The sequence below is a fragment of the Electrona antarctica genome (genome assembly GCF_951216825.1).
Source record: "Electrona antarctica genome assembly, chromosome: 6".
NCBI classification, from domain to species: Eukaryota; Metazoa; Chordata; class Actinopteri; order Myctophiformes; family Myctophidae; genus Electrona; species Electrona antarctica.
Window position 1 is genome coordinate 29464200 of NC_136811.1, and position 26788 is coordinate 29490987.

General features: G+C 40.6%; 1 protein-coding gene across 2 annotated transcripts; it reads right to left on the reverse strand.

The window, feature by feature from the left end:
• Positions 1-6574: 6574 nt before the first annotated feature.
• LOC306924260 (solute carrier family 45 member 4-like) lies at positions 6575-26512 on the reverse strand. Of its 2 annotated transcripts, none has more exons than XM_079502695.1 (13): positions 26463-26512; positions 23692-24737; positions 16380-16568; positions 15835-16014; positions 14530-15221; positions 14256-14411; positions 13810-14058; positions 12022-12141; positions 11659-11758; positions 10430-10510; positions 10153-10283; positions 7447-7515; positions 6575-7136 (listed from the first exon to the last, which is right to left on the reverse strand). In XM_079502695.1, exons 2-13 carry the CDS (start codon positions 23909-23911, stop codon positions 6861-6863), a joined length of 2463 nt encoding a protein of 820 aa, XP_079358821.1. In that variant the 5' UTR covers positions 23912-24737; positions 26463-26512; the 3' UTR covers positions 6575-6860. The 2 variants fall into 2 exon arrangements, with proteins under 2 accessions (XP_079358821.1, XP_079358822.1); XM_079502696.1 differs by lacking the exon at positions 26463-26512 and adding an exon at positions 25981-26420.
• Between the last annotated feature and the right edge of the window lie 276 nt (positions 26513-26788).

Sequence of the window (26788 nt, forward strand, 5' to 3'; positions counted from 1 at the left end):
GCAACACGTGTTGTGAGGCTATAGATCAGCCATTTTGGGACAAGAGGCGACACCATCGTACAAGAGAATAAATTCAGCATTACTAATACTATATTGTTAAATTGTTACCACAGCAGTCAATGTAGATATAGTTTAGTTTAGTACAGCATCTTGCAATGGGTCTGGTCCACAAGATTCGATACACCACCAAGATACCCATGTACCTGTCTAGATACTTCCTTAATGTTAACGAAGTCCACACCCATAACACCAGAGGAAGTGCAACGGATTCGGCACAAATTGGATTTGCCTGCAGTCTGGACAAAGCCTCATGAATAGGCTACTGCTAGTTGTTGACCTTTTTCAATGGGTGAATGTAATTAAGTTTAACTTAAAACTTAAACCCTATATTCTTCATTGACCAGTCCGTTTGTCCCCTATACACCAAATCTCCTCACAAAGAAACAGCTGATCTACAAGGTCAAGTTTGCAACACATGTTGTGACATGGTGTGGGCTGCTATTTTAGCCAAATGTTCTCCTCAGAATAGAGACGCTGGGATTCATGTGGTTATGAGGGGTCAAATCTAACTGCCTTTAGTTTTGGATTTTGTGAGCTAATTGCATGGACTTCAGCTAGGCCTATATTCTTTCTTTTCTAGAATAAATAGCTGTTTTTTTTCTCCGTAAACTCCGTTGATAGTGTTAAATGACATTAGATATCTTTCTGCAATGTTTTTGTGCAGTATCAATCACCTTAGTTGACTGAATGCATACTGAACTATATTACTGACACTTAGCCTGCAGGTATTTTCTTTGTACTGTAGTTTAGTCCCTAACCCCTAGTTGTGGTTACATTCTTGCAAGGCTAAACTCAATGGCTTGTTTGCTTATGTAGATTACAGTGGACTCAATAAGATCGTTCTTTTTTATTTCCCTTTTAGATACCAACTAGAAAAAGTGCCCTTCTGGGCACAGGTCTCCACCAGGAGGATGTTTTGTGTGTGTGTGTGTGTGTGTGTGTGTGTGTGTGTGTGTGTGTGTGTGTGACGCGGCTTGGCCTGTTGTAGCGCCACCATGAGGTTGATTTGAAAACTGTCAAGTGGCATTTCTTCCTCAGCCTAGTGGGAATATGCATGCACAGTTTCACCGCAATCGGACGCTGCGTTGAGTAATTGTGGCAATTTGTACAAAACGGGTACAAAGCAGGCTACTCCTGAAAGGTTTAGAAGCCAATCGTAGGCAATGAAGGTGGATTATGAGAAATCAAACAAACGCGTCTTGATCACATGACCATGGAGAGCATGTGTACCGATTTGCGTGAAATTTGGATAAAATCTGAAGGAGTAATATTAGAAAATGTGTTACATATGTCGGCCTCCTGGTGGCGCTATAAAGAGCAGATGAGCAGGCTGAGTTGAAAATGTTCATGTGGCATTTCTTCCTCGGCCTAGTGGGAATGTGCGTGCACAATTTCACGGAAATCACACGATGTGTCCAGCATTTTGTTTGAAACTGAACACTCCTGCAAACTTTGGAAGCCAATCTTAGCCAATCAGGATGGAGTCTGAGAAATCTGAAAGACCCGTTTCGTTCAATGGCTCTAGAGAGACTGTGTACCAATTTGTGTGATGTTTGGACAAGATCTGTAGGTGTACTGTCCAAAAACTTGTTTTGCACAAAGCGGCCTCCTGGTGGCGCTATAACAGGCCGTTCTGGAAATTCTGGGGCAGAGGTTCATCGTTGGCATCCAGGGGGTGTGTGTGCAAAATTTGACATCGACCGGGTTAACGGTGCCGGAGATTAGCTGTTCACAGACGGACGGACACACACACACACGGACGGACGGACACACGGACAGACGGACGGAGTGCAAAACATACTCTCTCCCCATGCCTTCGGCCTGGTGGAGACAATAAGATATTTTTTTACATAAGTTTTGTACATTTTGTAACATTGAATGCAACACTGCCATCTAGGGAAACGGTTATAACATGAACACTCTCAAATAGCTGCTTAGTGCATAAATTGCTCATAGCCTACTACTGACAGCTTTCTATTCATGCTGATAAACTCTCCAATAAACCCTTGCTTAAATGCAATGGGAAAAGGGCTAGATGTGAATTGAGCTGGAGGAATGTCTAATAGCTTGTCAATGAAGACACAGACACACACTTCACAGTTAAAAAGTGAATTAATTGTTTTCATAGAAGTCATTGGTACAAAAAAACGTATTCTCATGGTATAAAATGTATGTACAGCAGCAAGCAAAAAGAACTTGCTACATTTTCTATAATAAATTCAGTGATTGACTTTCAAATCAAAGTGTCCCTTCAATAATAAAGAAAAATCAACAGCACACAATCTATAAAAGGAATTCACAATTCAGAATAGTAAATCTTTCTCTTCTGTAACCAATGCTGTGTATAACTAATAAATAATAATCACAAACGATACTATAGTGTACACTATAACTCAGTCAACTCATTTGTTGATTCATAGATCAAGATTTCCATCATTGTACCAGCTCCAATTTTCATTTCTAGATACACCTTTAATATTATGATTGATACTTGTGTTTCATTTATAGGTCTGCCATTTTCAAGGTTCAAAACAGTTGCTGGGTTAAACCCCAGCATCCGTATTGTAGTGTGGGGAAAGCTTTGGCTGAAAATAGCACAATGAGTCAGCTTGTCGATTGCTGTATTCTGCAAAAGCTTTCGCCACAATAACACTAGTATACCTGTAGAGCCATGGGGGATTTTAATTGGCTGTACTCTCACAGGCACTGAGTCTATTTGGGTTCCAGGTAGAGAAGTTTCAAAGGACACCATAACACATCACCCTGGACCCTAAAGGCATTCTATTACAAAGTAGCTTAAATTCCATAAGTCAAGGTCTCTTTAAGAATCTTTGGCTCTCCATCATGGGTCAGGTGCAGCAATCATAACAAGGTGCATTTTGAAAACTGGGTCCAAAATCATTAGTAAAGCATTTAGTTAAAAAATATACGGTGGCAAACGCTGCAATGTTACATTCACAATAACACATGTATTGCATAAAGGGACAATCTGTGGGGCATTGTGGAATTTATAAAGAACATGTGGTGTTTCCCTTTAAAATGATGCAGAGTGAGGCTGTTCCCTTTATGTAAAAATTAAATAAAATAATTTAACTTGAGACATTGGCAAATGGCACATCCATGGTAAATGGAAACTATTAAGTCAAAGTGAAAGCAAAGGACTCAAATACTAAGGCCTCATGTGTTTCTTTCTCCATTTAGTCATTACACATTGAAGGTTTGCATAGGCAAGTGGCTGGTCTTTATATGCAACATTAGAGGGATAGAGAACTACACAACACTGACTGAGGTTTATATTCACTGAAACCCATAGCCTGCCCTGTATACAGTAGGTACATTGTGCATAACAATATCTATGGGATACTATGCTGTGCTCCGAGAGTTAGGCTAGGAAGTATAATGTACAGCTCCACTGCTATTTGTAACACTAAGTGTGCTCAGTGCTGAAATTTATGTGGCAAACAAAGCTAGCTGTAAACTGTGTATATATCTACTTCACTGGACTAAGCAAAATTTGACCCGAGTCAATTAATCAGAAAGGCACCTCAGGTTAAAGCTGCTTTGTGTAATACACGACCAATAAAGAAGGGGGATAACAGCAAACTGCTGTGTTTCAAAACAAAACAAGGCAGTTAATAGGAACTTTATGACGTTCTTGACTGGGGGAGCAAAGTAAATGGTGAGGGGAGCAATGGTGAGGGGTTGACAGGAAACTAAAATTATGAAATATCAGATTTTGTCGTCAAATGGGGTGGGAGTTTGTCTACAGAGTTGATTTTTTTGTCACCAGGTGGTTAAATTCTCATGAAATCACCACAGGCGAAACGACGTTTTCGCAAAACATAGCACATTTGCAAAGCCTCCTAGAAGAATAATGCAGGAAAGTATTGTGTTTATGCAGTGTTTGGCAGAACACAGACAGATTGACAGGAACACCTTTTTGTTTGCTTCAAAGGCATGCATGCAGCCTTGTTTAGCATGCAGGCTGGTTCATGTGGAATGTGTCCGTCATAAGCATAACTTGCTTTGGCAGTAGCTTAGAGCATGTTGTGTGCCACACCTTAGTGCCTAAATGTAGATGCCTTTCGTTCAGTACAATACATCAGTGGATCACGATAACAATCTCTGACTGTTTTATTGGGACAGGTATTCAACGTTGATCAGATTTAGTAAGCAAATGGGGTGAGCTTGTTGTCGTCATGTACCGACAGGACCGGTATTATAATGACGAAAATGGTTTCAGGTGGTTTCATTCCACAGAAGAATCTATATTATCACACAGAGCTAGCGACGATGGAGGGCTCGTCTGAGGACGAGAGGTGCCACATTTTGCTCAGTGGAAAACTTTGGGTCTCTGCTCTAAACAGTATGTAATTGTAAATTGTTTTGAGACAACTTGTGAACATTTTGTGTAAATGTTGATGTACAAGATTACAAACTAACTTGGCGTATTAGCACCTAGTAGATAGGATAAGTTAAATCAATCAAAATATCACGTATTAAAGAATGAATAAAGAATCATGATTAAAATAAATCTAATCATGTGGATCTTGGGATCCACATGGGAATGCTATCCCATATCTATATGACACCAAATTGGGCAATATTTCAGGCCGATCTGAGCTCCACTGACTTCCATTATAATTATAAATGTATGATAAAACATATCTCTGCTGTTCGGAGGAAACCTTATAACTCCAAAATTTTCATTTTTCAGGAAATGAAAAATATAAATTTTTAAGGAAATTAATAAAACCTTATTTTTTTAAAACGATGCAATACTGCCTCATCAAAGTTGGTGTTGTGACTTTACATATTGTCAATTACTTGCATGAGAAGGAGAGAGGTGGTGGAGCTGTTTTAGCACAGTTTGAGTGTCCAATGGAGTTTAGAGGTTTTGTCCAATGAGTTTACTACTTTCCATTGGTTCAATATTTTCGAAACAACACACTGACGGGTGTTCAATAGCACTGATTTATGGAATAAAATCAAAAACCTTTATGAGGTTATAAGGTTTCCTCCGGACAGCAACGATAAATTATGTGAAATAAAATGAGTGGAAAGTAAGTTACCCAACTGCAGTGTGTACAAACATTTGGAGCTGGCTGGTCCAGCGGTTTACGATCAGCTTCCACAGACATAAGGACAGACAGACAGACAGGCTAGCCTCCTGCAGAGCCATGCCGTAAAAATATGTGGTCATATTTTCAGGCAAGATTTCAACTCTATATTACAAAAAGTATTGATTGTACACCATCAACTTGATGATACCTTGACATAGTGAATTGTTGTCTATTGATTTCCTAAATCATCATACTGTAAAGTAAATGAATCAATGAACATACCAATTACTTATAATATGGCGATTCTTTGGTGAATAAAAATGACCAAAAATTGAACTAAAATGTCAAGATATTCCATTGGCAGTAAGTGGAATATACATTCATGTGTCTATTATGGGTCTACAGAAATAGTACATTAAGTACAGCAGATCACATGTATTTTTCAGCATTTGGATAGTGTTCTTATGTACAATGCCACTGAAGTGAAATCATTTTCTACAGAGGAACGTACTGTAAAGCAGTGGTTCTCAAAGTGGGATCCCTCAGGGGTCCTTGAGGGGGCACACGCGTTGTGAAGCTTGTAGATGTTTTTTGTGCGGCGCGATTACTGTACATACTGCACACGTACAGTCAATGCAAAGACGTGAACCGACGCAATGCTGCATCAGGCAGAATGAGGCGAACCGGGTGACATGAATGCATGCAATTAGCCTCTTCCTCCTCTTCGCTCAATTATTCAAACTTGAACAAGTTCGCTTCAAGAAGCAACGTGAATGTTGTTGGGTTTTTTGCCTCCTGTGTGGAGAACACACCATAGGTTGCTGCTGTAGGTGAGCATTGAACTGGCACTGTGTACGGAATTGGTGGATCACACCAACCTACAGCCACTTAATATGTATTGTAGTACATTACAGAGTAAACTACTAGATAAGCTAGTATACTGGACATCTAAGGCTTCTAGCCTTCTACAGATGCAACTGTGTTTAGCTACACTTGTTTTCTCTTCTCCCTCCTTTGTAGACAGAATCACTTAAGCCACTTAACCACAGGCTGAAAATCTGTTTCAAACTAGGTTTGATCAAATAATTTGTGTGATGAAGTCCGTTTTATAAATCAAATTAATTTGGTATACCTTCATTATAATGGATTAAGTACCCTGAAAAACACATCTATAAACGTGGCCTGCCAATTCAGTGATGTTAAGTGCTCTCTCAGGTCTGAACCATGATGCCAAACAAAAAGGAACAAGTGCATTTCTGCAAGTGAGACTGAGATTCTAATGGCAGTGAATGGAAGTTCAACTCAACTCAAAACTATTCAGGACATTTGAGATTCGACGAAAGAAAGAAACATTTGGAAAATATAGCACTGCACACTGGAGATGATTGCAAGAAACGGTGGAATGTTGCCAAATGGCCAACAAAAGAAAACTATGCTTCAGTCTGATGGTTATGTCTGTGACTCACAGGAATAGAAGCCACTGCTTGCGTGCTTGTGAATTATTGCTTCCAAGGGTTTTATTTGTGCAAAATTGGTTTGAAGGCGTTACAGTAACAAAGTATTGGTGAATAGGGTACCTTGCGGCAAATTTAGTGGTGTCTGACATGCTGCTCGACAAGAAATGACATATTTTCAACTGAAAATATTTTTGACATATTTTCAACTGCAGACTGACCACGTTTTTTGGAAAAAAAAGAAGCAACAAAGGCAGTCTGTAAACACCTTAAGTACTCCTTGTCAGACAACAGAGTGGTGCTCTGCCTTTATAAAACTCTCCTTGGCTTTTAGTCTCAGCGGAGATGGCTCAGGGTTGGTCCTTTCAGTGTTAGGGCCTGGCACTTCAGCGTGTTCCGAGCTGCTGGCCTGCCCGTCTGGGTACATGACTAGGAAACAGGCAGTGAGAAAGCCCAGGAAGGACCCGCCAGAGGCCACCATGGGAATAACACGCACACTCCCCACGGCATCAACCACAGCACCCAGGGCCGATGCCACCAAGATTTGGCTGATATAGACCTGTACATAAAAACAAAATGTAAGTCACACTTCCCTCTTACTCCACAACAGCACCCAGCGTTCAAACCATCAGAACCTGATACTGTATATGAAACTTGGAATTACAGTATTATAAGCAAAATAATACAATAGACTATAAAAAAACACACAGAAAGCCTAGTGCCTACATGGCATGAACCTCTTAGGGTAAGCAGATTAAAACCAATTTATCAGGCATTAGTGGGTTCTATAGCTTTCTAAATCAATAGCTTGTGGTCAATTTAGAACTACCAGGGGACTTCACAGTCTAATGAGTGAAAGAAATGCTTACCTGGCAGGATAAGATGGCACAGTCAATACCAAAGCCTCTTTTAGAGTTTTCAGGGCTATGGTGAATGTACTGGAGGAATAACAAATACAAAATAAAGTTAGCTTGCTAATTCATGTAATGTGGTACAAAGAAAGGGCAGTGTCATTTACAAGGACGTTTCCTAGGTTGGTAAAATGTTTAGGAAATAAGGTTGATTACGACAAAGATCCGTACTTTCCGTACCATGCCTCGCCATTATTATGAAAAACGGTACATAAATGTTCTAAGTGGTCAGGGTAACTCCACTGCGTTTGGAAATACGCTCAGACCTTTGGAGCTCACCTCAGGTGCAATCTGGTCGTTCAGACATTCATTACATCTGTACATTACTTTTTATTGTTTACAGTTTCATCAATAACAACTTCACTAGCCTCAGCTTCAGCTTCTCCTTCCAAATAAAATAAAACTGCAAATAAAATCAATAGTTCCAAAATGTCATCCATAGTTGCATTTGTACTAAAAAACCTGCAAAACCCCTCACTCGTTCCGTCACGCCACCACATACAGTATGGCCGTCACTCCCTAACGCCTCGTGACACATCACGCTGCCATATAGACGCCTCAGTCACACTGATAAGAAACAGCATGCGCGCGCATAAAGGCAGCAGAAGAACACCACCTCTCAAACTTTCAGATGCTGTTTTTCTCCCAGTGTGGAGGAAGAATGATTAGGATTTTTATTGTGATCTCTCGCCCATGAAATATATAATCCTTGGTTTCTGTTGTGTTTGAACAATAATAGCAATTCAAAACAGTTGTCCTCAGAATCACACCTCCAGTCGCTGTGAACGGGAGGTGCGCTCATGATCACGGCAGCAGAGCCTGTTTGTGCACGGCTGCACACGCACCTGCAGTCCATCAAGTATAATTTATGCTTCGTCCCGCGATGGTGTCGCGCACGCAGACCTCTACGCTTACAACAGTCGCATCTGCGATGCGATGTGAGCTTGTATATCAGCTGTTCTCTGTGCGCAATACTGTTGGGCTTTGAAGTATAAATGTCTCCTAGGGTGCACCTCACTAGCCAACTCACAAGAGGAGGTTGAATGGACTGAAACCAGCGCTCCCCAAAACAACAGGTTTGGAGATCTGTTGGGAATTGATTACATGAAACAGTTACCCGTGCGCCCAGTCCCAATGTTTGTAAACAAATAATTGGTCTATATGGCCGTCAGTCCGTCACACCTCTTGACACGCTCCATATATGGCCGTCTTCATATATGAAGATCACGACACTGACCTCATCAAACCATGGGTAGCCATATGTACATGGCGAAGACTGGATCATCACCTAGATCTGCATTATTGAGCCGGTCAGCAACTCTACATCTGACCTCAAACCTCAAACGCTTAGATTTCCATATATGGAGCTGACCTGTTCTGACATTCCATATGTTGATCTGACCTCATCAAACCCTGTACACTCAATACATGCTCCATATATGGCTAGACCTCATCAAACCCTATACACCCAGGCGGATGCCCTCAGGGTGTCTTACTGGTTGTATCACTGTCAACGTTTTTCATTTGTTGTGAGTCTTTGTACACTGTGTGAGCGACTCAATGGGTTTGATTCCTATGGAAACGGGAGGCACCACGCTGCATCAAACTTTACGTCACACATCACATGACATGCTAATGACTTTTGGCTAATAATGATATTAGATACAGTAGGACTTATATTTATCATATTAAAGTTCAGAAATAGCCTAATATTCCTGGAAACAACTGAACTCTTAAACTTATTACGAGAGGTTTTAATGAGAAACAACGCCTGTGGAAATGAAATGCCAAATGACAGATAATAACTGCTATAATACATTTGTAAAACAAGTTTGTACGAGAGGTGGGGGCATGGAAGGGAAAGTCGTGTGTGTGTGTGTGTGTGTGTGTGTGTGTGTGTGTGTGTGTGTGTGTGTGTGTGTGTGTGTGTGTGTGTGTGTGTGTGTCTGTGTGTGTGTGTGTGTGTGTGTGTGTGTGTTCTTGTGGTGCACTCTCCACAGGATCTTCCGACCATCCTTGCTGTCAGGGCCTATAGCAGGTCTGTCAACATCACCAGAAGTGGTCTGCCACTGGAGTTCCAGTACCCAACACACACAGCCTGTCTTCGCCACTGATCACAAACCACTAACAATAACTCCATCCTTCATATATCTGGGCAAATACCTTTTGACTACGGTTGTCTTTTTAACTCTATCATTTTGCCTGTAACTGAAACATTTCCAAGTGACAGACTTTAGATGTTCTTTTTTATTGGAACTAATTTGGACTCGCTCTCTGTCATTAGTAGCCTACGAGAGGTACATTGTGCTACTCAGCAGCAGTGGTGGAGTCTCCGCCCCTTCCTTGTTGTTGTCTACTCTACACACAAGGGAGGAGCGCTGCCACAGACAAAAAGCTAATTAAATCTTGTGTGTAACCTTGAAGTAGTTTACAAAATAATACTCATTTACCATATCAGGCATGAAAAAAACCCAAACAATATCCATCAAATTGAGGTTCTCCATAATATTGTGACAATCTTTCTAGGTTGTCTCAGATTATGTAATCTTTTAGACAAAATAGGAAGCTAATGAGGACATTAGGTAGAAAGGCTGTATCTTTCCAAATGAGACAGACCCTGTGTTCATGCATGCGTGCGTGCGTCATTGCGTGCGTGTACTGTACCTCTTTGATTTCATGGTATTGACCCAGCAAAGCATAAGGACAGTAGGAGATGCTCATGGAGATGACACCCATGCTACTGATCATCACCATGGCAATGTAGACATTAGGGAAGATTGCCATGAAAGCAGTTCCTGTGAGGAGTTAGGAAAGCATTTTAGATTGGAATTACTTCTTTGGTATACATCAAGACAGTACAAAAGGTTTCCTTGCTCAGAAATTGAATCATAATCCCTCTCTGCATTCTATTCTACTCTACTCAACAGTGCTGCCTACCTACCTATAGAGAATCCCAGGGTTCCCATGATATAGATGACCTTAATGCTCAGGTCAAAATTATCCAAATACTTCTGAAGGAGGGCTGGAACAAAAAAGAGAAAATAATTAAGGGGTGGACTAGATTGCACAAACAGACTGTAAGATGGTCCAAAGTATAAAACACTGATCATCACTGCTTTTAGTGATTGCATACACCCACGTCTCTTAATAGAATTCTAAAAACTAAATTGCCAAATGTGTTTGCATCCACAGACGGAGATAAGGGCTCCATTTTTGTCACCGCCTTTACCCGCGACGCAACCCGCAATTCAGCCGCTGCCCGAAAATTATGAATATAGGAGCTCGCTCTGTCCCTTAATGGTATTTTGGTCCAGAGTCACCCGCTATCGGTTTTGCCCGACACCGGTATTTGCGCCTAGAGGTGTGTGCATGGGCGTGCTGGCACGCTTTCCCCTAAATTGCTATTTTGGTCACACACATTTGGGAAGGCGCATAGTGGAGTTTAAAAACACTCGTAAACCGTATGCCAAATTAGTTTGGTAAAGAGCGGCGTGCACCGCACGCCTGCATGGAGATGTCCACGTAGTGCAGGCTGTGTCATCTCTCCTTATTCTCCTATGCATCTCTTTGTAATTTTAAAGTGAGTGCCTGCCACTTCCTTGTGTCCATTGTGTTTATATAATTGTATAGTCAAAGAAGTTATTTGTAACAGGCATTGTGCGGCGTGCGTGATTCCATTTGCTCGTTCAGTTCATCACCCCATAGCACCAAATGGGGTTTAATCCGATTTACCGAACTTTCCTTTTCGCTTCATACCGTGCCTAAACACACGATCTATATACCAAATGAAAGCCCTAATTTCGTAGTTTACACAGAACTTTGAGAACACAGACATTTAAAAAATGATTTGGGGGGAGGGGGGGGGGGGGGGGGGAGGCTGCAGCACAAGTGAGACTTCAAGGCAGCAACACATCACTCTTCCATGGGCTATAGACCGTAAGGCTATGAGAAGCAATATAGAACTGGGCATAACGGGCAATGATTGGTTTGATTATTGTAACGCCCAAACCACACCTATGCATAATATAACGGGTAACGGAGGTGTTTTAGGGATTTAGACAGGTAACCAAAATACCAACTTTAGTGGGGGAACACCCCTTCCCCACTGCTAAATCCCCAAACAGTGTATTTAGAAAGATGGAACGAAAATGGAGCCCAGAGTGTTCTAACCAGAGCAGACAGCGGCAGTAGCAGCGTAGACCACCAGTCCCCAACAACCCATCTGTACTCCTTTGTGGTAGTTCTGGAGCTCAGTGGAATTAGCTGGTGCCTGAAGGAAACAATGAAAAAAATGAGTAGCACCGTGATCATATATTCATTAGTCTCACATGGTCACATGTTGACTTGTGATTCAGAGTTCAGACCCACTGTTGCTGGAATTGATTATAGACGACAGTGGGTCTGAACTCTGAATCACAATTCAACATGTCTGGGTTTTACCACAGAAGATCTCAGGTATGTGCTGTACTGTACTATACGACTATGTGTGTGTGTGTGTGTGTGTGTGTGTGTGTGTGTGTGTGTGTGTAGTACCCTAGGGTCTCCGTGGTAGATAACTTCTCCCATGAAGTCAGTATAAAACACAGCCTCAGCTATAATAGAGAACCAAGTGAGGAGATGACACACACATAACCTCCACAGTTGGCTTGGCATCTGTGGAGGAGAAACAGCAAGCAGCCATCAGTGTTACTACCTGGATATGAGGAAGCACAACTCAGATGAGCCGCCAGTCTGCAAACGTAAAAGAAATCTTATCTTGATACATTTCACCATATTCACATAAGACATATTCGAGGCTTGACCCACCCAATATAACTGTTGTACTTAACCACTCTTACAGTAAGCTGTGCAAGCAGTGAGTGATTGTGATACCATGTGCTCAAAACACTCATGGATACAGTACATATGTCACTGTTTAAGTACAACATATCTACTTATTAGAACACCGTGTGCCTATTCATATCCCATCCTGCTCACTTCAATGTCAGTTATGTATCACATGTCACGTAATGCGTCTTGTACCAACAAGGATATTTGTGCAATGAACTTCAGAATATCGGGTGTCGTGTGAAACTGTATTAGTGTCATTCTTCTTCTCTGGGCCACGCTGCTTGAGAAGAGTAATGCAATTGAATAACCAGTCAGACACTAGCCTGGCTAATAAGCCAGACCGAATCAGCCGTTGGCAAAAATAAAATTGCCTGCCGGCGGATTACGGTCTGGAGGCTCAATTGTATGCCCATTTCCTACACCAGAGAACTTGTGTGGCCAATCGGGACACGGTATGCAATATGGGCGGGCTTTGGTACAGTGACGTTCAATGCTTGAGACCTTTGACTGACAGTAGCTCTGACCAATTGCGTCAAAGAGAAAATGTTTGAACCCGCATCCATACACAGCATCTCCAGACTCAAATACCACACGACAGTGTGATTTGAGTCTGGCTTATTAGCCAGGCTAGTCAGACACCACCTTAAAAGAATATTTCACCCCCGAATGATTTTTGTTTCTATCAATTACTCACCCTGTGTAGCCTTGAATAAAAACAAATTGTGTTTACAGTGAATGAAGAATCCAGAAAACAAAAAAGATTATGAATTGAAAAAGAAAAAGGAGGCTTCCAATATTTACAACAGCGAAGCTATAGGTGTCCTCATTACATCCAAAACACAGCATTTTCGCTCAAATGTTATTGTTTCAAATACTTCTTGGCAATACTTCCAGCCACGTGCACTTTTTTGGATGTAATGGAATCACACACTGCATACAAGACACTTTGATTATACACTGAAAGCTGTGCTGGAGCTTATATACAGATTTTTGATAATAAAGCTTTGCTGTTGTTAATGTTTTCATTCAGTTATTCTCTTTTGTTTTGGATTCTTCATTCACTGTGAAAGAATACAACACAAAAAATAATTTCACCTTGAATGTAAGGTAATTGATAGAAAAAAAGTCATTCCTTTATTAGGGAGCTTTTACGATGGATTACAAGACGATTATTTTAGCATCCTCTGTGGCAATCAGTTTGTGAATTAACTAAATAAAATAATAATATTGAAGGATTTGCATTACTAATGACATGACAAATAAGAGGACCAGTGTCTGTACGCACCTTGACCAGTGGCACAAAGACATTCATTTGTCTTATAATTAACCACTTTTAACCCAACCCCCCTATTCTGGGTCATTATTGAACATTCTGCAAAAATAGGCAAACATTCTGACAAAAATAGCAGATCTACTACAGTAGGTTGCAATGCATTGTGAGTTTGTAGATCGGCTATTTGCGATTGCAATGTAAAATGTATTACACAGTACCTTCAGCATTGAGAGCCAGAGCAGTCGTACAGTGGTGCCCCCCTCTGGTCCCCCCTCCAGGTCTGAGCCCTCAGACGACAGACTGCTGGCTGACAGCTGCAGCTCTCGCCTCTCTGCGCGGCGCTGGATGTCGCACAGGTCATTAAGGCTGCGGGAGGAGGTGATTGCACGAGGAGCCCCAGACGCTGGCTTTCGCAGACGGCAGCGCTGTGATCCCACTCTTCCATAATAGGAGAAGGTGAAGGAAGGCTGGAGAGAGAGACGGGGACAGGGACCACCTCATCACGTATAGTCATCATGTTGACATATACGGTACTGTAGGTACCGTATATGTTTTACCGCATATGCCTACGTAAGTTTTAAATATGTAGGCAAAATATTTATATTCATAGAATATTTCTGATTAGTACTAAACATGTATTAAACAAAGACGTTGGAAACTATACTTGTCTGTAGAAGGTGTGTGGGTGTGATCGGGATGGAGTCGACGTGCTGAAGAGGCGGTTCCCTTGCTTGGTGGAGCTGTGGACTCTCCCAGGGCGGGAATGACCAGAACTGGACACAACCTCTTTTACTCCGTTGACAGCCTTACCCTGCTGGACCTGGAGGTCACTCAGGTCAGAGGAAGAGAACAGTGAAATCACACTATTAAAAAGTATCAAAGCAGTGAACGCACTATTACTTTCTATTAGGGCACCTCCCCACTACACTTCTTATTACCCTTGTGTTTAGCATAGTGTCCTCTGTGCTCAGGCTGGCTTTTAGAAGCGGAGGATGCGGGCCATCCATCTGGTCTTTGATCTGCGGCTCCAAAGGGTTTGTGGGCTGAAATTCCACCACCTCACCAGCAGGGAGAGAAGTCTCACAAGGGGGAGGGTGTAGAACAGGGGGAGAAAGAGGGGGCGATGAGGCCTCATCGACATGGTTCGTTGACGAGAAGACATCGTCGACCTCGTCCTGCATCTCTGAGGGAAAGTAATGCACCTCAGGCAGGAAATGATGCGAGTCCGGGTCAAGATCAGGATCCAGTTTGATGTTCGCTGCGTCTGGTATGGTTAAGGCAGAGTCACTTTTACTCCTAACACGTTCCACATCAAGGAAGTCCAATTCCACAACATTTATAGGTTTGTCCTCCTCGTGAGCAAAGGCGTCCTCCTCTCTAATCAGGTCTAGGCTGTTGTTGGGCTTTAAGGAGGCTTGACTGCAGGAGTCCCCATCTGCTGTGGCCTCGGCCTGCAGGGATGGGTTGTAAGGTCCCTCTGGGATACTGAGCATGTGCAGGGTGACAGAGATGATGAAGATGACGGCGGCAAAGAGGAAGAGAACCTGTTCCTGGGACTTAAAAGCACGCCCCAAAGCGGTGTCAGTCCAGTCTAGACCACCTAACATGTAGCCCACAGCACCACCTAGCCCTGATGGAGAGAACATAAATACACCCACTTATCAAGTTCAAGACAAAACAAAGCAAGGGCAACATGCGTGTGCAAAAGGATGTTTTGACTTTTTGACATTAAATACGCTTTTTTTTGGCCTGTTTTCCAAAAATGCAATTTTCCAAAAATGTAATTTTCCAGCTAAAACTTTAATTTTGAGATGATTATTGATTGCCATTGGTAGCATATGGGAGCAAAGGACTCTGAACTAGAGAAATTAAAACTAAAATGTAATCTGAATGTTCAGAACAGAAACATTTATTTTAAATCTCTATCATAAACCTTTTGTTCCTACAACAATAACTCAATTCTGCCAATTTGTGAGATTACTTTTCTTATATACACAAAAAATAGTCAGTATAAAGTTGATATTGCAGAATACTGTATACCACATTATATATTTGATTTATTATTAAAGTAATGTAATAGTTAGTGAACTGTGTCAAAGATTATTGGGTTTGTATGTTGTTGTTTTTTATCCTACTTTCAAGGTAATTGAAGTGCCTTGAGTTATCCTGTAATTTGGAATTTCTGCATTGTAAATTGTATAATATGTGCCTGTCTGCGTCTGATCATGTGCTTTATATGTTACCAGCAGAAAAGGCATGGATATTTAGAGCCATGTCTTGCTCCTCTGTGTCAGCCACATCTAGAAGGTAAGCTCTGATTGGTCCCTCGGATGCGTCAGCACTGAAGTCCAGTACCACCACGCCCACCACAGTAAGGATGATGCCCAATGGCTGGCTACCGGGGGTGTCGCTAATAGACAGACCTATAATAGCAGCAAATAGAAGACACACATTCTTTACACTCAACAAAAATACTGTATGTTTAGCACTTTCAGTTCCCTTTTTAGATCCTTTTCACGCACCTAAAGGGCTGCAACTATCTATAATTTTCTTCACCATTATTCAATCGATTACTTTTGTGATTCATTATCATCATTTGTACATTTATTTATACAGTATATATCAACAAACCGATGAACAATAGTGTGACCAAGTTCATAAGGCAGCGCGATGCAATGCATTGTGAAATTGTAGATCGTCTATTTTCACTATTTATGAAAATGTTGCCTATAGCCCAAAATAGGGACCGATTGGATTAAGTTTGATCAACTGTTGCAGCCCTACTTACCTATCATGGAGCCATTTAGGAACAGTGCTACTCCCAGCAGCACGCCCACACACAGGGCCAGTATGAAGGGTCTTCTCCTGCCCCATCGTAGAGTACAGCGGTCACTGGCTGAGCCAATCACAGGAGTGAAAACCAGACCCAGTATAGGACTGAGGAACCAGGTTAAACTATAGTACTGCTTTGGAAGACCTGGAAATAGAGCCAATACAGCAGGGGAGCTTTATAGATAGATAGATAGAATACTTTATTGGCAGTTTAAGAAAATTACAGAAAATGACATCATTTTAAAAAACGCCAAATGGACTTAGACACAAAAAAGCCTTCGCTTGTTTCCATTGTGGTCCACTTTGTAACATGAAACTATACACAAACATACTGTACAAACAAAACAACCATGGAACATATAATAAATAATCCTTATATATAAGGCTGGGAGCTATATACATAGGACAAGAGGTACCCTGAGAGAAGTCCAGAGCATGGGATATGGGCTATCCAGGGTCGGAAACTAACTATGACCAGTTAGTGTGTAGATGGAGCCATGATTTCAGGTCTTTCCTAAATCTTGCAATAGAATTTAGGGATTTCAGGGCTGGAGGGAGTGCATTCCACAGAGTAGTGGCTGCGTAGTAAAAAGCATTTTTTCCCTTGAGTGTCCTGAAACTGGGGGGAACTAGATCATATGGACTTCCTCTGGTTGAGTACCTGTGAGCATCCCTCACTCTGGGCAGGTAGCCCAGCAGGTACTTAGGAACAGAGGCATCTAGGATCTTGAAGACCAGACACAATGAGAGCTGAGATACTCTCTCCTCCACTCTTAGCCATCCCAGGCTACTAAAGTGGGCAGAGGTAAGATGAGACCTGGGGTTCAATTTTAGTAGTAACCTCACAAGCTTGTTTTGGGAGGTCTGCAGCTTTGTTTTCAATAGCTTGGAGATACCTCTGTACCATGAAGTACAAGCATAGTCAAAGTGGCACTGGATGAGGGCACCGGCCAAGATCCTCATAGCACTGCTGTTGACATAAGGGGATATCCTGCCCAAGAAACGAGTTCTCTGGTTTACCTTTGAGATCACTTTCATTGCCATTTTTTCACCCGTGAGTTTGTTATCTAGTATACAACCCAAGTAAGTGACCTCTTCCCTATTTGTGACCACACTGTCACCCACTCTAACTGTGAAGCCCGGGGACTTGTTGAGGTTATGACTTGAACCAAACAGAATAGACTCAGTTTTCCCAAGGTGCAGTGACAATTTGTTGTCGGAGAGCCAAAGACAGATGCTACCGAGCTCTGTGCTGAGTACTCTCTCGACCTGCGACTTATCTTTGTCCGAGACCAGGAGAGCTGAGTCGTCTGCGAACAAGAACAGATTGCATTTACATGCCGAGTTCATGTCGTTTACATAAACAATACATCATTAAACTACTAATTCTATTTATTGATATTCTTGATATATCAAAATAAAAAGGAAGTCTGAATGAACAAACACACACGGGTGAACTTGCCTTGTGTGCGTGCGTGCACACGCACACATGTTAAAGGACCACTTCACCACTTTTCAACCTTTCTTCATATAATAGGTCCTCACTAATAATCATGATAAAATGGCACAATTTTTTTCTACTCAGTCTGTGTCTCATAGGAGGGCTGTGGGCAATTCAGAAACCCGTCCACCAGTGACATCATCGTTAGGCAGATTTTTTTTAAACAATATTTTTTTTACAAAAATGTTTAGATTTTTATTTTCGTGAGAACGATGGCTTCCATTTTCGCATTGCAACTTTTCAGAACTAGAAAGCCTGCAGTTTCTATTAGCTTGGATTCCCCATCGATGATGTCACTGGTGGACGGGTTTCTGAACTGCCCACAGCCCTCCTATGAGACACAGACTGAGTAGAAAAAAGATTGTGCCATAAAAGGTACTAAAATAAGAATATTGGCTGGCTATGAGTGTTTCAAGTAAAAGAGTAGTTTTAACTTAATCTTTTATGAATTATTAGCAGGTAAACATTTCAATATTTAGTCAACAGACAGCTTAATAACAGACAATGCAGAGAAATAAGGAACTACTGTATCTGATCTGGGACTATATGTGTCTAACAGGAAGGCCCATTGTAAGTGCAGGGTATACGGGGCAGCCATCTGAATGGGTAGAGGCCATCTGGGAATCAGAAGGTCTCCTGTTTGCCCACCGGCCCCCGGCCCATTATGTTGAAGTGTCCCTGTGAAAGACACTTAACCCCTAGCTGCTGGGCCTGGGCACTGTATTCACGCACTGGTTCCCAAACAGTGGGAAACAGTGGGTTTTTATGGGCCCCTATATTTTTTGTTTCCTACATTTAGTTTTTAATTTATGAAAAACATTCCCAAAAAAGCTAAATCTTTCATGAATTTAAAACAAAATGCAATTATTTTTTTCCAGTAATTTCAGGAAGAAATCAAATAAAAATCTAAATAATTCCATAAATAAGAAAACAAATGTTTAAGAAGTAGTGAAAATAGCCAATCTACAAGCTCATAACGTGGTGCGAAGCGACGCTTTGTGAGCTTGAAGATCTGCTATTTTCACTAGTCTGGAACCCAGGCAAAGGTCTAATTTAAAAGTTTGGGAACCACTACTGCATATACAGATTTCACATGCTGTTTATATAAATGTTCTGTGACAGAAATACCACCCTTCCCTAGGTATGCCTTAATTTACTCAAGACGGGACATGAGTTTGAGGAAGTCGAGTGGACTTGTCTTTACAGGCTCAAACCACACCCTGAATTACAACAGGTCAGGACAGGACGACGGCTCACAGGCCTGTCGCCCAGGTGAAAACTAAATAAGTTATGTATACAATTTTGAAATAGTATCCTAACTATGTCTGGCATCTGCTACATAATGCATGCCAAGGTTTCTTGGATTGAAGATTCAAAACAACATACATTTCCTTACAGCATGGGCTATTCATGTGAAAATCGTTCCAAAAGCAAACTCAGTAGGTGACTTTCCATGATATTGTTCAATTAAACAGTTATGCATATAGGAAACTCTCTGACAAAGCTACCTGAAAATCAAGGCGGGAACATGATCAAAGGTATACTACCGGTATAGCCTACAAGATTAGAGAAATGGCACACAGTTTGCGACAACATACTGTACGTACGCCATTAGTCTAAATGTCTGAATCCCCTGGGTCGTACCCAAGAGAAAATGTAATCTCCCCTTGGACCGAGGCTCATTAAATGACCCTATTAATAGCCTTTCAAAACATCCCAAGCATCCCTGTCCATCATTAAAGAAACACCGCTTTCCAAAGCCTTGTTCTATAACCAACTGCATTGCAATGAGAATGCTACACACAGTGAGGTCTGTTGCAACTTCAGTACAGAACAGAATGTGACTACTAGGTCGAAGGGTCAGAGAGACAGAACAAGAGACAGAGAAAGTGAGAGACGGAGTGAAATAGAGCGACTTGTACCTCAACAAAGATGTTGAAATCTCCTCTAGTTTAACCTTTAACAACCAAAACTCAGAGCTAAACCCTCAGCAAACCATGGAGGATTGATTGATTGATTGAAATATTTATTAACAGTTTGCAGAATTACAGTACATTTCAAGCACAACTCAATACAAAGACCCAATAAAGCATTACACGTGTTTACAAGAGGGTCCACCTTGTTCAAATATCAAGGACAGTCAGAAACGTAAACCAATAATTGATTAAGAACTAATTCAATCAATATCATATAAAATTTGCTTTGCTGTAGTCATGATGACACTACATATAAAACACAATGTCAGTGGTTAATCCTAGATTCAAACAAAAAGCAAGCTACAGGAGACATTAACAAAAATCAAGACTTTCCATTTTCTTTAAAAAAAAAAGAGAAAAGGGAAGGTCAATAGATTTCAATGGAAACTTCTCATGGAGTGCCTTGCTGATTCTCAAGGGAACAACATGCATGTTACCCACGCTGCCTCCCTCTCCTCACTTTTCTCTCACATAATTCAGATAGCTTCAGTTCCGTGGAATCTAGGAAATGTTTAACTTTCTGTCTCTCCTGTCCATGTGCTCCTTGTACAAGTGGCTGCACTTTGGCTAAAGAGTGACAACAGTTATGACATGGACTATTATTAGTATTTAGCAAGCTAAACAATGTTCATTCTTGAGTTGAACATCGTGAGAGAGTTGTTTTTGTTCTGATTGGAGTGCTCCTGTTTTGTGTGTTTGAGTTTCCTTGATTGGTGAACTGGACACCAAAACGGCCTTTTCCTTGCTCTAGTTAGTTTAGAGCAAAAGGTTTTTAAAGTGGTTCCTGAAGTGAAATCCATTAAAATGTAGTTGTGGTTATATATGAAGGGGATTCAGTTTATTTCATTCAGAAGCCAGAATGTATATTCTGATCATTATAGCTATCAACAGAATATGAAGTAAATAAAAATATAAAATCTCAAATGACATAATCTGATGCTTGATAGTTGTGGTAGGATAAAATAACCATATACCATGGTTAGAAATATGATGTCTTTGAACAGTTAAAAAAAGTTGCAGAAAGATGAGATTGATTAACTTGATTGAAAAGGGGAAAAAAGTATACAGTAGCAAAATACCACCACTATATTCTTGTAAAAAATATTCTTGTAGTAAAATTGTTATTAAAATATGTTTTAGTTGGGATCTGTCTATAATTCTCATGTTGCCATATCTATTCTGAAGTAATAATTCACTCCAGGCCATGGTGTATTGTGATGAGTCTACTTCACAGATTACCACACCCCTTATCTGTGATATAATCACAATATGCCATGCCATGGAGTTGAGTTATTGCCGTAACATAATTCTGACCTAAATGATATGCACTGATATATATATATTTTTTTATGATTCAGGGCATCCTTGACTTTAAAAGTCATGTCCCTTTCTAACAAACATGTAATGAATGAACGGTTAAATCTCTGGCAGAAACCTAGCCATGTGTAACAAAACCACTCCTACAAAAACACTGTTCTTCTCATTCTGGTACAATTCAACCTGACCGGGAGGTTAATGTGTCTTTGGATGATGTTGTAATAAGGAAAAATTATTTTTAAAAGAAGGGAAAATACATGCTACACTTCTTGAAACATGGGGCACAATTGTGATTAGTCTCAATCAATCAACTTTATTTAGTGATGAAAACCTAATGCTATGCCAGTACACAGACTTTGACTTTTCTACACACAGGGGAGCGAGGATACAGCAGCTTATCTGAGGCAATCATCAAGATGGTTATTTAACCCTTCAGCCCATAATCTAAAAATAATGAATTCGATTTAATCTGTTATCAGGATAATCAACAATACATGTGTGGGGGGGGGGGGGGGGGCAGAAGTGGTCACAGGCCTCTTTCAGATCCTGGTCCATAGCTAAAGAAACTATTCAACAGTATGTCAACACATTACCCCTATCACCACAATGGAGAGCCTACAAATATGAACACAACAGGAAATGAGTGTTTGGGAGCAGTGGAATGTTTCAAAATACCTCTTGATGGATTTTGAAGGAGACTTTTCAAACACACTTTTTCCCGACAATATTCTAAGCGGTAGGAAAACAGTGAGTGAAATGTGCTGTGTTAGACATTCCTGTCATACCTAGCCAGGAGTAGAGGCCTTTTGTTCCATTTCTGCTATGGTGGCAAACCTGGTGGCTAGCTTCATACCCACTGGCTGGCGACTACTGGACACAAAGGCTCACAATCACATAACACCTTGGTACAATCCAGAGCAGTTGATAAGACGATGATAGTGCTGCAGCTATCAATTATTTTCAGCGATTATTCTTCTATCGATACATTTTGCAATTAATCGTGTAATCTGAAAGCAGTTTTTTATAATATATTTTATATATATATATACAAATTGACGTGAAGAAATTGTAACAGATTTTTTTGCATAGGCTATAAAGCCCTATTGGACTATACAGTGCATCTATACTATGTTTATGCAACTGTGTTTAAAGACAGGTACAAACAAACTAGGATGAAAATTTCATGTGTGTTTATTCAACCGAACATTATCTGTGGATATAAATTCTGAAGCCTAAATAATTGCTAATAAGTGGGGATGCCCAAAATAAATCCCAGTTTACGCACTAAAGGAATATTTAGTGTCTGGCTTTTGTGAGCACCAGACAGTTTGAAAGTTGCTTGATTCAGTATTTAGATATTCATTTAATCAGACACACCCCCTATATTAAACCAGTTGTAACTTAAAACTCCATTTGTTTTTTCAATAACATTTTTTTATGTATTTTATTTTTTTATTATTTTTTTTCTCCAAAAAAGTAAATGACAAAACACAGCCCCTTACAAATTAGGACAATATTACCAGAACCAAGGACAAGTATTTTCAATTAATATAACATGGTTAAAATGGAGTTTGAAGTACAATGGATTATATACTGTAGAAAGGGGCGTGTCTGATATAATTAATATAAAAAATCTCATTACTGAATCAAGCAACTTAAAAACTGTGGCACTCACAAAAGCCTGAGTAGATATTAAAATTACCCCAAACATGTTAGAAAGTGAGAAATCCCTTTAAGCTCTCATACTGTACAACAATTAGCTAAAATAGCTGAAGTTCAAGGGTCATGCGTTGAATTGTGAGCTTTTAGATTTTGCTCAAAATCTGTTATTTTATTAAAATCAATGTTTTTTTTAAATAATCGATTACATTATTATTTGGATTAACTGTTGCAGCCCTAAAGAGAATACTACCAATGGACACCATTTCATGTCTACCCCTGCATGTTACACTTACAGTAGCGCCACAATCCCACTCTTGTTCATGCTGATCTTTAGGATCATGGCCATTTCTCCATGTGATGTTTTGTCCACTTTGTTCTAGAAAAGTGGACAGCAACATGGCCTCCTAGTACACAATATGACCACACATGGCATTCCTATACACACACCATGATCACACAGCGGCTTATCTGTGTATAAGACAAGCAACTTGGAAAATCAGCCAAGGGAAATGCAGCCAACTACACAGCAGGCGAAAATCAAGTTCTGGCATATAGCTACACCAACAGATTTCACCAGCCTACAGCTATGCAACCTTTTCAGTGACTGCTGTGCTAAATCAGAACACAGCCACCTCTGTAGAGCAGTAGCATTTGGACAGGTACCATAGCCTCATCTACACATTCATATTTTGTTCATATATGAACCTATTACCAATCTGAAATAATATAGGTTGTCAAAACAACAAGGCATGCACAGACTCTCACTACATCACCTTGTATTAATATGTGCTTGATGCTTGCCTCGGTCTCACCTATTTGCAGCAGCACTGGTGTTACGAGAGCCGTTTCCATGGCATAGCAGAACTCGCGGCCGAACATCACGGCCCCGTGCATCACCCAGCGACGCAGCGGTATTCGGTCTCCATCCTCCCCCTCCCTGTGTCTCCTTTTTTCAGGGAGGCTGGGGACCTCCTTGTCCACCGTCTCCTGCTCTTCTCCTTCCATAAGTGGGTCTTTTTTATTAGGCAACATTCTTCTGTTGTATGGATGGATGATATGACTACTATTTATCAATCTCCTATAACACTACAGATAGACCTGCTGATATGACATGTGGTATTCATGGTCTCAAATGTGTATTCGTGAAGAAATGCAAGAAGTAGGATGGTTGACTTAGATGCTGTGACAAAATCCAACTAGACTGATAAAGAATCCATGTTAAAAAAAATTTAAACTGTCGTTTCTGTACTCAGAAAGAGGGATGTGATCAGGATGAGAGGTTTGGCAACAACCTGTTAAGATCACATCCATGGATCGCAGCTTCCTGCATTTAACTCTCAATTCACTCTTTATTCACCAGGACAACCTTTATACTGCAAAAGAAAAAAGAAAAGACCAAAAAATCCCACTCAGTGTTGACTGCAAAACACTTGGTGACTGGTCTTCATGTCCTGTAAAGGTTATAGTAGAAAATCCAATTCAGTATGGCATCCTGCCAACAGTGTACCTTGATATTGTATCCTCTGATTATGATCAAAGATATACCAGCACTGATTGGCTGGCTTTTAGCTCAGTAAGAACGCTACAGTATGGTGCTCTTCACTGTCTCTTATGTCAGAATCCATGTAACATCCAATCCGACAGAGTTCAGGACAGCTCCACAATGGGGTATTTCTGTGGTTGGAAGGATCCAAGTTTCGCCGGGGTCCTGGGAGACTGGGAGAGAGCCTGGGAGACTGGTGAGTATGTTTGTGTTTAAGTGTGTGGGGGATGGAGGGGAGGGGATGAGTATGTGTGTGCACTCAGCACTGTGCAGGTGGACAATCCTTGGCACGGCCCCATGAAGTCACATAATAACCTACAGAAAAACAGACAGTAAGCTGAATCAACTGTTTTATTGCATATTCTATCAGACCAGTATGTAAACAAAATGATTAAACATTTCACAATATAAAATAAAGTGTGAGAACATTAGCTAGCCTATGTCTAGTTTGTCAACCTAACAAAATACATTTGAATTGATAGTCAATAAGAATACCATAAGTGTCCTGTTCTTCCATAAATAAGGAATGAATAATAATGCCACATGGAATTGCATATTTTTTTTACTTTATATGATTTGGTTGTGGTGACGGCATGATGATTCGGTCTATATATATTCTTGTCTAGAGATACTGGACAAGTATAATTGATTGATTGGCCTAATGACACTGAAGCCGGTTTGGAAAACACAAGATGATGCATGTATGAGTAATTCATGAGTAGTAAATCATTTAAAAATAATATAAAAATGTCAAGTTTAGGAATGAATAACAGTTTCTATCCATGATGGAATTGTAACGATGGCTTAATATGATGTTATATCCGACCCGGGTAATCTGCTCCTTTACCTGAATTCTGTGGTTGAACTACCCAGTTCTGGAAGGCCAGTAACTTTAATACTGTATTAAACCCCATATGGGACCTCAGTCCCTCCGCTCATACTGTAGCTCCAAGCTACAGCTCATACTGTAGCTCCGAGCTACAGTATGAGCGGAGGGACTGAGTGAGCTAATACGTATAGGCTACAGTAGTATACTGGCAGAAATAAGAAAGTGATTTTTTTATTGCAGAACACATTATGCAATAGGAAAACCACACCTTATAGCTGTTAGCTGTTAACAAGTTAGCCTTGTCAGCTATGCATGTCACAACTGACTGGGTTCTGGCATTGGCACAGCAACATTGATATCACATGTAGGCTATAGTTGGATCATCTTTACCTCACTCAGCAAAATCATTTCCCTTTTGGGCCATGATTATTCACTTTCATTTCAATCATTACATTACTGTTTTAGATAATGTAGTTAGTTGTTGCCTAGAACATTATAATGATTGCCAGAAATATTGCAACATTTTAATTATAAACAGATAAAACTAAACGCCCATATTAAACTGAAGTAAACAATTTCAATGAGACAAAAAGTCAAAAAGTCAGACCACCTCAAGTAGACAAGAAATAGCTCTTTTCGATGACTTACGTTAGACACGTTATAAGTGTTCAAAACTTATGAAAACGGCATTTCAGTGTCCTTGACAAGTACGGTAAATCCCAAACTTACCATGGTGCGCCGTTATACGGTAGATTAGAAGCGAAAAGAACACTATAGGAGCGTCTACATTCCCAGATCCGCAGCTGAAAGTATTTCTACAGGAATCTCGCTCTCAGGACAGGACACGTTTTCACAGAGTTTAATAGCCATATGGTTCACATGACGCCCGTACTTATGACAGTCGTGTTTCAGGGCTAAGAGTATACCTGACAGTGCCCTCGCTAACAGGCGATACCACTACACTGCAGTACACACTACGATCGACACGAAACAAAAGCCCACGCTAATGCTACTCCTGACCACTGTGACCAGAAAACTTCCCAAATAATGTCATATCCTGCACACAGCATCAGATGATGAGGCAGACTGACAGGTGTAATTGTCCAGGATGATCAAAACTCAACTCTTAATAGATTAAAAAAGACCATTCTAACTTCAGTTGTCGCGAGCTAAGATGGCTAAATGTACCATTAAAGACTGATACTTCATACCTGAGCTTGTTCTTCTTCAGTGTAACGTAAATCATCAACCCTGGGGTATATCCGGACTACAATAATGATGGTCTCTGCATTAAAATAGCTGTGTGGCTAATACTAGCATGCTAACCGACAGACCATCTGCAGTTTTACTATCAATCTCATTGGTTGCCACAGTAACAAAGCGGAGGGCAGATGCTGACATCATCAGCATCTACCCGATGGAGAGGCGGGTTCAATTTGATAAAAGGTCAGATTTCAGTTTGGTTTAGTATAACCATTACCATATGTCTACAAAAAAAAGTAATTCGGTTATAATCGTTAATAGTTAAATCATTAAC

Coding starts and splice junctions, on each gene's coding strand:
- LOC306924260 (XM_079502695.1), bottom strand. CDS start 23,911: ATGTTGCCTAATAAAAAAGACCCACTTATGGAAGGAGAAGAGCAGGAG. Junction 14,059..14,255: donor CACACACCTTCTACAGACAA/GTATAGTTTCCA, acceptor CTCTCTCTCCAG/CCTTCCTTCACCTTCTCCTA. Junction 12,142..13,809: donor TCTGGCTCTCAATGCTGAAG/GTACTGTGTAAT, acceptor TCTCCTCCACAG/ATGCCAAGCCAACTGTGGAG.